Genomic DNA, 12,665 nt, shown 5'->3' on the forward strand with positions numbered 1-12,665 from the left:
CAAACTGATAACTCTTGTAAAAATCGACACTTTTAAAATAGTCATTAAACATTAGTGACAGAAGAAACCATAGTCAAAGGAGGGAAGTTTTATCAAAGGGACTAGGCTAATGTGTCCTCAAGGAAAAAGTAATTCTAAAGCAGGTTCTACCCAACTATGAGCAGTTATCTCAATGAAAAAATTAAATGTTTGGTCTTTATTTTAGATCAGTTTCAACCATACAAAAAGAGGGAACTTGTAGAGAGACTTAAAGTAATCATTTGGGGAAAGTGTCTGATTAAAATTTGTTTTGGTTCTTTGTGACGCCTGTTGGTTAACTCTCATTTGGCATACACTACTGCCCTCTACTGAATAGAATTTTAAGGCATTCTTAGATTTTCTCTCAGTCTCTGCAGTTGTATATGCTTCTGAAAATGCAAGACTAACTGATTTGTTCCTCCTCTGCCTCCTCAAAAGTTAGTATACTCTGTTTTCCATGATTTTACTTCAATTATTCAAGATTTTGAATATTTTTATTCAGAATATGCTTAAAAATCCTAAAGACAAAGAAAGATCTTTTAAACCAACACAGAAAGAATACACAGAAATACTTCATCATTTCCTGTTTCTTTAAAATTAGTTAAAAACAGCTGGTTATGGCAGAAAGAATATAGAACTTAGAACTGAGCTCTACCATATCTTTTTCTATCAAATGTGAGCAGACTTGGACGAGACATAACCTCTCTGAACCTCATCTGAAATTGTCACTAATAATCTCAATACAGAAAGGCATTTAGCACAGTGTCTGGTATATAAATAGGTATGTAGTAAATATATGTCAGGGCTGTGTTTCTTTTTTTAAGGACTAGTAAGTAACATGAAGGTTAAAGGAGAATAAACAGAAACAGAAGAGGGAAATTCATTTTGCCAGTCAATTAGTGAAGTATTGGAGGTACTAATATCAACAATTGTGAGATTAGGACAAGGGTTTTAGCAAAACCTATATATTAAGGGAACAGAACATGATTTGATACCTAGATAAAAATCTGAAAATATTTCTAAAAAAAAGAATAAGGCAGTTCAAGAGATTTTAAAATGAATACGATATTAGTAGTCTTTTTGAAAAACTTGGAATCAAATTTTATATCCCTAACAACATTGAATATGAAAAAATACAATTTTAATGTCTTAAATATTGATAATGCATTTGGCTCTTTCCACCAGTTACCGTGGAAAAACTTTACAGTGTATTCTCAAACAAGAGAAAAATATAAGTTCTATAGTGTATTGTGGTATTTAGCCAATAAAAAAATGAAATTGTTTTAAACTAAGCTTTTTGTTATAAAATATATGTTTATAAAGGAAAATATAAAACACATTTAAAAATGAATAAAACAACTCCCTATTTATACACACATGTACATAGTTAGCTTCCCTATGAAAGCTTATGCTCATATTTTAACTTTCCATCCAGTTTCTGTTCATTGCATAGGAAAATAAAAATTATTGAGCCAAATTAATAACACTAACAAGAACCTCCTTAGAAATGTTTTTTTGAAAGTGCGATGTTCTGCCTTTTCAAAATAATTTCATCACGGCACTGTGTGAGATCAGAAATTAGCCAAGCATATGCAGCTCTGAGCTGTCTGTTGGTAAGTTTCCTGGAAATGATATCCAAACCCCACCACCTGGTTCCTGGAGCAGGAGCTGTGAGTACTCCCTGAAATGTCCAAGTCAGCCACACATTCATCCCAAGGATCCACACCTGGGCTCATCCCAACTAGGGTTGATTCAAGCTCTCGTACAGGTCACTGGAAGGTATCATCAGCAAGAGACTGTACACTGGCGGTAGATCCCAGGTCTGTCAGGTCAGTCCTTCAGGAATAACTAAAATCTCGGTCAAGGCCTCTAGCAACTAAACAGTGGAGACAAAGCTCCTTCTCACTCTTCAAAAGTGACACTTTTGTTCAAGTGTCACCTCCTCAGAAAAGCCTTCCCAGATCACCCTACATAAGAAGCATCCTGGCCACTTCCCATCCTTCTATTTACTCTTGTTTTTTAAATTTATTTATCTTCCTTACAAGACTGTTGGTTCCATAAAGACAGCGATTTTGGCTTTTTCCACTGCTGGGGACCCAGCTGCTAGCCTAGTGCCTAACGCAATCGTGGATACTTGGTTAATAATTGTTAATGAGTGAGTGACCGAATGAGTGAGTGGAGATAGAATTGAGCGAAATGTAATGACATATGCCTTTTCATCACAGGAGAGAAATAATCCTCACTGTGTGCACACCATTTGCTTGACAGGTGAGAGACTCTGCTCAGTCGTTCCTGACAGTGCACGTGCCTCTCCACGTGTCCTACATCTATGTGACAGCCCCCAGGGGCTGGGCCTCCTTGGAGCACCACACTGAGATGGAGTTTTCCTTCTTCTATGACACCGTTCTCTGGAGGACAGGTATGCCCACTGACATCATAATTATTCCTACCTTATGCTTCAGCAAGGTTAAAAGAAAAAAAATTAGTGACTTTTAACAGCTGCATTCCTCATCCTGTCGTCCTGCATACAAAGGAGGGTTGCCTGAAGTCTGGAAAGTGTGTGGATCTCTGGCTCCTGAATAAGAATGATGTCCATATATGTTGATGCTGGAAGGCCTCTAGGGTTTGAGGAATTCAACCCACATAGCTGGAGTAGAGAATGGCAAATGGCGAGGGGTTCTTCTACACTGCCCATTAGGAGTTCAGAGGAGTGTGTATTGTTTTGGAACATAATCATGTTCATTTGCTATTAGCTAAAAATGGCATAATTCATATTGCTTAAGGAGCAAAAAGGGGCTTCAAATCAAATGCATGGAAATAGAAAAATATATCAAGAGCCACTTGCTTCACTTTATTTATTTGGCTTAGACTTTGCTCTTTTGTTGCATTCTTAAAAGTACAGGGACTTTCACCCTACTATTACTTCAAGGATTTCAATGCTGAATTTTTTAAATGACCTTCATCTCAGGTTGGATTGGTGACAGCCCCTCAGCTGGGAGCTCACACCTCACTCACGTCTCCCTCTGCCACCTTCTCTCACTGCTGCACATGAATGCTCCTTACAACTCCATGATTCTCTCCTCCGTTCACTCTAATGGATTTGGGTTGCTTTTTTGCTTCTTTCCCATTTTCAGTGTCCTGTACTTCAAAAATTACCCCAAACTCATTTTCCTTACTTCTGCTTTCTCTTTCTCCTTCTCTTTCTCCCAAAGATCATTTACTCGATCTGAGATAGAGATACTAAAAGGCTACAGGAGTATTCTTTAGATGGGGCCTCATGTCTACTCATAGAAGATACAATCTTTTCTTCTGTTAAATGATTTAAGCTCCAATCATTTATTTGCATTATATTTCTCATAGGAAAATAACTTCAGGAAGCTTTCATACTTTGGGTCAGATAATTTCTTGAGCTTTGGTTCAGTTTGGCTTGATTTTTTTTAACACTCCCTCCCCTTTGGTTACCCTTTAATTTTTAGCTATACTAAACTCATTGAGCATCACGTTTGTGAGTGATCTTACTAAGGCTACAGTTTACTCATGTCATTCCATTATGGCTGGCGTTCTAAGCTAACCTTTAATTCTTCATTGGTTTGAGTACTAAATGTAATCACCGGAACTTTGTTTATGGTTCTGTTAAATCTTAAAAGGTGTCTTGGTGAAGAAAAGAGAAGAAACTATAAAGCAGATGTGCTGTAACTACATCCTGGTTTAAAGTTGATAGTAAGAAGTTTTAAGAACCAATTTTTTCCCCATTTTGGGCTGGGGCCCTGCATCTGGGCAAGTGACACTTACAGGTATAAAGAGACTCTGTCAAAGAGAATGGAACTGTAAAAAAAAAAAAAAAATGAAAGAAAGTAGAATGAACTGTTCTACAATTATAATTGGCAAATATCTCTAAATAGACTCTGTGTTCACATGAATATGTAATATTTTTTCATAAGTTACATTCAAATAAATGTTTATCTCTACGTAGAGGTGTCACTGAGATAACTTACATGTAGATTTCCGTCCGGGAGGTCTTCTCCATGTTCTAACTTGAATGTTTTGTGTATGGTTGCCTGCCCAGGAATTCAGACAGACAGTGTGCTCTCTGCCAGGCTTCAGATATTAAGAATCTATATTCGAGAAGACGGCCGTCTCGTCATTGAATTTAAGACCCATGCCAAATTCAGAGGTAATACCAGTGCTGGTTTTTTCCCCTCAATTTTTTATTAAGAAACGTTTCAAACACAGAGAAAATTTAAAGATCAAACAATTAGAAATAAAATCAACAGTTGTTAACATTCTGCTATATGTGTATAAACATAGACACGTGCTTACCCTTTTTTTTTGTCACACCATTTGTAAACAAGTTGCAGGCTTCCTGTCAAGTTACCCTGAGTAATTCGGTAGCCATCTCCTGAGAACAAGGACATTCTCTTATATGTCATAATAGCAGCACCACATCCAAGATATTTGACACGATCCAATAATATCAAGTCCCTATTCATATTTCCTTCATTGTCCTCGAAATGTCTTCTACTTATTTTATATTAGTTTATATTTACTTTATATCTGTTTATGCAAAAGGAGGAAACCACTCAAGATTCTTGTGTTGCATTTTGGTTGTTATATCTCTTTAGTCTCTTTTAATCTAGAATAGCCTCCTTGCTTTTATTTATTCAAGATATCGCATGACTGCAGTTTGAAAGAATAGAGGCGTCTTGCCGAGTAACCTTCACCTTTTTAGTCATGTTTACGATTGTCTTCTTCTACCAAGGAGGTGCTAAAGGATTTTTTTTAATCCAAACTTAGTATTTCTATTTGTAAACTACTGAGACCTTTCTAAGGCTAAGAAACATATTGGTTGGAATTCAAAGCGATATGTATTCAATGTTAATTGTCACATAAGGACTCCTATTATTATGGATATGCTCATTAGCACCATTTCCACAAGGCACATGCATATCGTTTATAAATCTCCATGGTTATAATGACCATCACTGGTAGGATGGCCAGCTGAGATGCTATGCTGTCCCAAGCAGTGTGGGATATATTCTAAGGACAAGAGGATAGGTATAACCTTAGTTATTTGATCAAAGAATATTAATTCAATCCAAAGACTTGTAGGGCATCACCGCAAGTACAATAAAACTCACAAATAAGTGTGCATGTTTCCCTTTGAAATAGGACAGTTTGTGTTGGAGCACCACACCCTCCCTGATGTGAAGTCTTTCATATTGACTCCAGACCACTTGGGAGGAATCGAATTCAGCCTGCAGCTGCTGTGGAGCGCTCAGACCTTCGATTCTCCATATCAACTCTGGAGAGCCACAAGCTCTTATAACAGGTAAATTCAGGGGAAAGGCATTCAGGGGTAGGTCTGAAATGTTTGCAGTTTCTTTCAGAAGCTTGGGTAATCGGGCTTTTCTTCAAAGGCTGGATTTCTGTTTTAAAAGGAGGAGAGAGAGAAACAACACTCTGGCAAATGGAGAAAAAAACAAATGTAGTTCATGTCAGCCCCTGATGGATAAACCAGGAACCTAATTCCAAGGATCGGACCAGGAAGGGCACAAATCACTTCTGCTCACATGCTGTTGGCTAGAACTTAATCATATGGCACTTCTACCTGCAAGGGAAGCTGGGAAATGTGTCCAACTAAAACTCGAGTGTGAAAGAAATTTCATTCCAATTACCACAACCATGGCAAAATCTCAGATCTCTGGTTATTAGATCCAGATGTTACTCCTTATGGCCCAATGTCCTAGAAAATAAATAACAGCTAATATAGAGATAGAATAGGAATTGGATAAATAGAGTAAAATATCCCACTATAAAATGGAAGTCTAAGAAAAACAAAATTAAAACTATTACCAAGAGTCTGTCATAGTCTATCATCCCTCTGTTATAGGTCATGAAATTAAGATCTATATTTAGCATGAACATCTAACCCTCGTTTTATAGTTAAGAAGTGACAGATTGTCTTAAGAATCATTTCAAAAAGATTTCTTTCATTATAAATTTTTGGTCTTAGATACTTTTTTTATATAATGATTTCTTCGAAATCAATATATAATAATCTTCACGGGCTGTGCCTCCTAGAAGTTCATGAGATTATGTATCTACTTTGTCCCAATTTATAGGCAGAGAAACGATCCTCTTTAAATCCTCTGCTGACTCCCCATCACCTACCGTATGAAGTTCAACTCTTTATACAAGGCTCATCCCCTCCTCTCTAGCCTCATCTGAAACCAGCCTTCTGACTACATTAAATATCTCCCCAAGGCTGAACCCACCAGTTCATCATACCTCCGTGCCTTTGCAATTCCCTCTGCCCTTCCCACTTCTTTCCTCTTGCAAAACTCAAACTCCTCTGAGTTGCAGCTCAAATACTGACCTTCTGTGACACCTTCCCTGAGCCCTATTCAGTGCTAAAAGCTCCCCCTCTTTGCTCCCATTTTGTCCCAGCTTCTGCTATAACACAGCTCATCATATTATTATGCTCTAAATAAAGCCCCATTTTCCACTAGATCGTGAACTTCCCAAGGGTAAGAGGCATGCCTGATTTCTCTTGAATCTCCAGGGAACTGCGAGTTTTAGCATATGGTAGGTACTGAATAAGCATCCTTTAGGCGCTTACATTTGAGGTAAGGAGATCAATACATAGAAAAGTGGCAAAGTGAAGAACAACACCACAAGTTTTGTCCTCTGTGTGCTGTGAGAGGTACCCAACACCAAGACCACAGCTGTTCCAGGAGGAGAGAGCCTGGCATAGGCTGGGAAGTTGTGCAAGGCTTCCTGTGGGAGGCGGGGCAACATATGGAACCTGTCTAGTTTTTAGAAAGGAGGGAGAACTACCTGTATCTAGGACTGTGTTTGGCATATTTGCAGAGATAGTGAGGAAATTGACCTAAATTGTATTTAGGGGTAGGGGAAAATAGGGCTGTAAGCTTGGGAGACCATACAATTTGTCCTGCACTCATTTGTTCAATAAATATTCACTGAGCATTTGCTGTTTGTCAGGGAAGGCTCTGAGCACACAGAACACAACAGGGAAGAAAATAAAGATCTCTGCCTACAGCACTTAGAATAAGGAGGCACAGGGTAGACATAATAAATAAGTATGGTATAACATGTTAAAAGGTGATGAGTGCTATGAAAAAATAAACAAGATAAAGCAGGGTAAAGGGAATCAGAAGGGGGGAGACATTGTCATTTAATCGAAACGTTCAGAGTAGGCTTCATCAAGAAGCTACCTTTGACCGAAGACTTGAAGGAGGTGAGGGAGCTTGTTAAGCAGATCGTCTAGGGAAGAGGTTCCTGGCAAAGTTCCTGAGGCGGTGGCATTTCTGGCATGCTCAGGGGAATAGCAAGGAGGCTGGAGCAGCTGGAGTGGAGTGAGCAAGAAAGAAGGTCACATGAAATAAGGTCAAGGAAGTAAGAAGGTGGGGTAGGGCCACCATGCGGGCGTTGGAGGCCAGCGTGTGAATTTGGGCTTTTACTCTGCAGTGGGAGCCACTATAGGGTTTGAGCAGAGGAGTGACATAATCTGGTCTGTCTTGTGGAAAGCAAAGGTCAAGCATGGACATTTCTGCCTAATTATGTGTTTCTATTAACTAAGAGTTGTTATTCACATTATACTTGTCAATGTTCATGTAATTCAAATATGATACACAAAGTCTCATTTTCTTCTGGTCCAAGCTTTGCAGGAAGATGGAAAAACTACAGACATACAGATGTACAGATTTTGAGGGCCGAATGGGGTTTAGAAACTTAAGCCCTGAAAGTTGCATGGTTTGTCTAAAATCATACAACCATGGCAGAGGCAGAGCCAAGCCAGGGTTAGACTGCCTCCAAGTTTCTGCCCTGTACCATTCCACAAAACCAACCATAGGATGTGCCATGAAAGTTTTATTTATTTTTTAACCAAATTTTTGCCATCATTTAGTAATATGTATATATAAATAATACAAAAGAAATGGGATTCTTTCAGAGATCGCTCACAACAAGTTATAATTAAGCTCTGTGCTCCTTATTCAATGGATGGCAGCCTCCCAAGGCTCTTAGAGAATCTTCCTGAAACTTCTGGATGTCTGGCTGCCTTCCAGGCACCCTGCCAGGGCTGGGCTGTTACTCAATGACAAGTGAGGGAAATAAAGTAGGTGAGGGTACAAAGCCTCCCTACCCTCTGCATCATGACAGACAGAGTCCCGTGCTCCACCATAAACAGGGACGTTCCCAGCGAGCAGTCTCCTAGGAGATGTGAGATTGTTCTTCAACTTAGTAAAGGGACAGGGCTGTAGTATTTAGGAGAGGAGCCCCCAAAACTGAATGCTAATAAAATGGAGGTATGGGCTTTCTCTGGAGAGATGTCTTTTAACCCTGGGGCACTTGCTACCTCTCCTAAGAGCAACAGCTTATTCGATCCCATGTTAATAAATAAAAGTTCTTGCAGTTGAGAATGCCAGTCAACAAGAAACAGTAAACAGAAATTGCCAAACAGGTTTCATGGAAATCTATAGGAAGTGGCTCGTTCTGGTTTGTCTTCACCTGAGCCTTTTAGATTTTTGTAAACAGTGTGCCTTTCTCAGCTTTCCTCATGAAAAGGACTTGAATAAATAAAAGTAGCTCTATTTAACACTTCTGGATAACACTGTAACAGAATAATCAGTGATGAATTCCTGAAAACTGTGTTTGCAGACTCATAAAGTTCTTAGATTTGGGGCACAAATACCATCTGAAAACTGTTTAAGGAAGTCGCTGTATTTCTGGGTAAGTGAACAATCTGTAAGCTGTTCCCTGTAACCACAGCCTGCTCTGTATACCCACAGGAAGGACTACTCAGGAGAGTACACCATCTACCTGATCCCTTGCACCGTGCAGCCCACACAGCCGTGGGTTGACCCAGGAGAGAAGCCTTTAGCCTGCACTGCTCATGCCCCGGAAAGGTAGGCAAATACACTCTATCCTCATTATTTATGAATTCGCCTACTTGCTAACATTTGTTTATAATCCCCAATCACTTTTTTGTGGTGCTTTCACAGTCATTTACAAAAACGCACAGTGACAAAATATTGAGTCACCTGACACACACATTTCCAGCTCAGTTTGAGCAAGGCAGTGCTCTGCCATCTTATTTCAACTTTCATACTGTAAACAAGTGTCCTTTTCACGGTCTATTTAGTGCCATGTTTGTTTGTTTGTTTTAATTTTTGTTCTTTTGTTGGTGATTTTCCTGTTTAAAATGGTGCCCAAGCATAGTTTGACATGCTGTCTAGCGTTCATAAGTACAAGAAGGCTGTGAGATACGGAGTGGAATTTATGGAGTGTTAGATAAGATTCATGCAAGCATGACTTTTAGTGCAGTTACCATGAGTTCTATATTAACGTATCAGCAACATATGTTAAATAAGGTGTCTTTAGGCAGAAACAAGCATAAAATAAGGTTATATATTGACCTGTTTATGAAAATTGTGACTAGCGGCTGCAGGAACTCTAGCCCATATTTCCACTAGGAGCAGTGAATAGTTCAGTATTCACTAATGCAGTGTTCATTGCAGCTTCATAGAACATAACTACCACTAGTAATGAGAAACAACCATACTCGGCTGAGACCCAAGAGTAGCTGTTGTACCAGTGTCCATTCATTCGACCAGTATGTAGTCAGCTCTTGTTATGTGCTTTGCTCTGGCCTAGACATGCAGGTTAAGAGACTGAACTGGCTATTGGATTTGGTGATACAAAAGTTGTTCATGAACCGGACAAAGGACAGGTTCAATGGACTCAGGGGGATAAACCCGATTGAAGTGGGTTCAAGAGAGGCGAGAAAGTGGAGATAACAAGGGAAAACGGTGCTTAACAAAACAAGGAGCTTTATTATAAAGGAAGCCGGAGGAGAGGGGTAGGAGCTGGAAACAGATAAGGAGTCAGAGAAGGTTTTACTTGTTTGTTTTTTAGGGTAAAAAAAACATTTCAGGATGTTTGTATGCTGGTGGGAGTAACCCTATTGGTTTAGGAGGGAAAATTCGAGAATGCAGAGAGAGGGGAGATCTGCAGAGCCAAGTCCTTGAATAGGCAGAGGATCGATCTAGGTCAGGGTTGGCCTTAGCTAGAGTCAGAGAGAGTTTGTCCACTGAAAGAGAAAGGCGGGCAGAGGCTGTGGATAAGGGCCAAGGGAGAATTAGTAGATTAGGAAGGTAAGGATGACAAATAGACATTTAATCAAATCTATTTTCTCCATGAAATGAGAAGCCAAGCATTAGCTGGAACTGAGGAACATAGAGGTTTGAGAAGAGAGAGGAAAGTGATATATTCACCTCAGAGAGTGAGAAAGTAAATATACTAGAGGGAAGAGATAGCAGCAGGTCAGACAGTACTGGAGGCCCAAATGAGTTGTTTTTAAATTACCATGTTATTGACAAAAGATAAACTGTGCACATATTTAAAATATACACAGTTTGATAAATTTTGACATATAAAGTTGACCCCTTGAACAACACAGGCTTGAACTTCAAAGATCCACTTATACACAATTTTTTTTCAATAAATACTGTAAACGTATTTTCCCTATGATTTTCTTAATAACATTTTCTTTTCTCTAGCCTACTTTATTTTAAGAACACAGTACATAATACATAAAACATACAAAATATATGTTGATTGACTGTTTATGTTATTGGTAAGGCTTCCAGTCAACAGTCAGCAAGTTTTGGGGGAGTCAAAAGTTATAGGCGGGTATTCAACTGCACGGAGTGGGTCAGCATTTCTAACCCTGCATTGCCCAAGGATCAACTGTGCATACATTTACGAAATATCTACACAGTTGTTGAATACATTTTGGAGGAATGTATTCATTTCCTCCAAAAGCTTTCTCACGCCCCTTGACAATCCCTCCATTCCATCCAACCCTTCCCACCCCTTTCCCCAGGAATACAACGATCTGCTTTCTGTCCCTATAGATTAGTTTGCATTTTCTAGAATGTTATATAAATGGCATCATACAGTATCCATTCTTTTTCTCTAGCTTCTTTCACTCAGCATGGTTATTTTGATTCATTCGAGTTGTTGTGTATCAGCAGTTTGTTCCTGTTATTGCTGAGTTGTATTTGATGGTATGGATATGCTACAATTTGTTGATTTTTGAGCTGATGGATATTTGGGTTGTTTCCAGTTTATGGCTATGATAAATAAAGCTGCTATGAACATATATATACAAATCTTTATGTGGACATACGCTTTCTATTTTCTTGTATAAATATCTAGGAATAGAATGGCTGGATCATATGATAGATGTATGTTTAACTTTTTAAGATACTGCCAAATTGTTTTCTGAAGTGTCTGTAAATATGTAACAATGTGTATACATTCCCATTATGGGTGTGTCATTGTTCCACTTCCTCTGCATCCTGGTAAAAGTGGTTAGGGAGGTCATGATATGGTGGGAGAATTAATGAGAGAGAGTTAAAGAAGAGGAGAGCTGGAAAGATAGGAGGTGGTAGTTAGAGAAGTGAGGAATTTGGAAATGAGAATTTTGGAGGTGGTACGTAATAGAACAGTGAAGCAAAGGTGGCTCCAAAGAACAAGCTCTTTGGAGGTGAGGACATCAGGGAACTGGGAGGCTAGGGTATGATATGGTTCATCCATGTGAATGCCAAAATCACCAAGACTGATGGCAGGAGCAGTGCTAGAGAGCACCATAGTCAGCCCACTGTGGGAGGGAATGTGACCAGAAGAATAATAGCTGTCTGCAGTAATGAAGAACAGAGGGCATCTAATCTGAAGAGATATGCTGGGAAATTTTTATTCACGTACTAAATTATTTAATTAGGAAATATTTTAGACATTCAGAAGACCGTGCAGCGGTCCCCAACCTTTTTGACACTGGAATTGGTTTCATGGAAGACAATTTTTCCACAGACTGGGGCAGGGGATAGTTTTCGGTGTAATTCAACCACATTACATTTGTTGTGCACTTTATTTCTATTATTATTAAATTGTAATATATAATGAAATAATTATACAACTCACCATAGTGCAGAATCAGATGCCACCAGATACAGTTGTACAATTGAAGTACATCAACTCACTTGCCACTGTAAAGCCTGCCCCAGATGCAGCTTGTCTTTTGCCACTCATGGATAGGGTTTTGATATGAGTCTGCAAGTGATTGATTTATTCTGGTCTCTGTGCAGTCAAACCTCTCTGCTAATGTTAATCTGTATTTGCAGCTGCTCCTCAGCGCTAGCATCACCAGCTCAGCTCCACCTCAGATCATCAGGCATTAGATTCTCATAAGGAGAGGGCAACCTAGATCCCTCACATGTGCAGTTCACAGTAGGGTTCACGCTTCTGTGATAATCTGCAGTGGAGCTGAGGCAGTGATGCTAGCGCTGCAAATACAGATGAAGCTTTACTGGCCCATCACTCACCTCCTACTATGAGGCCCAGTTCCTAACAGGCCACGGACAGTTAACAGGCTGGAGACCGCTGATATATAGTACATATATATATAACCAAGAAATAGAACATTACCTAATATGAATTGCAACTGTAATGAATTGAGTATCCCTTGGACTATGATACTGATGATAAAATGAATGATATCAACTACCAGTGATATTAAAGACCATGTATGGAGTATAAACTATGTGGTAGGCTTATACTAAAGT

General features: G+C 39.2%; 1 protein-coding gene across 5 annotated transcripts in view; it reads left to right on the forward strand.

Moving 5' to 3' along the window:
* The window catches only part of FRAS1 (Fraser extracellular matrix complex subunit 1), a 409,779-nt gene that overhangs the window by 385,260 nt on the left and 11,854 nt on the right, over positions 1-12,665 (forward strand). For all 5 annotated transcript variants that reach the window (XM_039845532.1, XM_039845530.1, XM_039845531.1 and 2 more), the window contains 4 exons: positions 2,287-2,437; positions 4,085-4,192; positions 5,188-5,347; positions 8,829-8,945. In XM_039845532.1, coding sequence (XP_039701466.1) covers positions 2,287-2,437; positions 4,085-4,192; positions 5,188-5,347; positions 8,829-8,945 — 536 coding nt within the window. The remainder of the gene's footprint in view (positions 1-2,286; positions 2,438-4,084; positions 4,193-5,187; positions 5,348-8,828; positions 8,946-12,665) is intronic.

Source organism: Pteropus medius, unplaced genomic scaffold, assembly GCF_902729225.1.
Source record: "Pteropus medius unplaced genomic scaffold, Ma_sr-lr_union100, whole genome shotgun sequence".
Lineage (NCBI taxonomy): Eukaryota > Metazoa > Chordata > Mammalia > Chiroptera > Pteropodidae > Pteropus > Pteropus medius.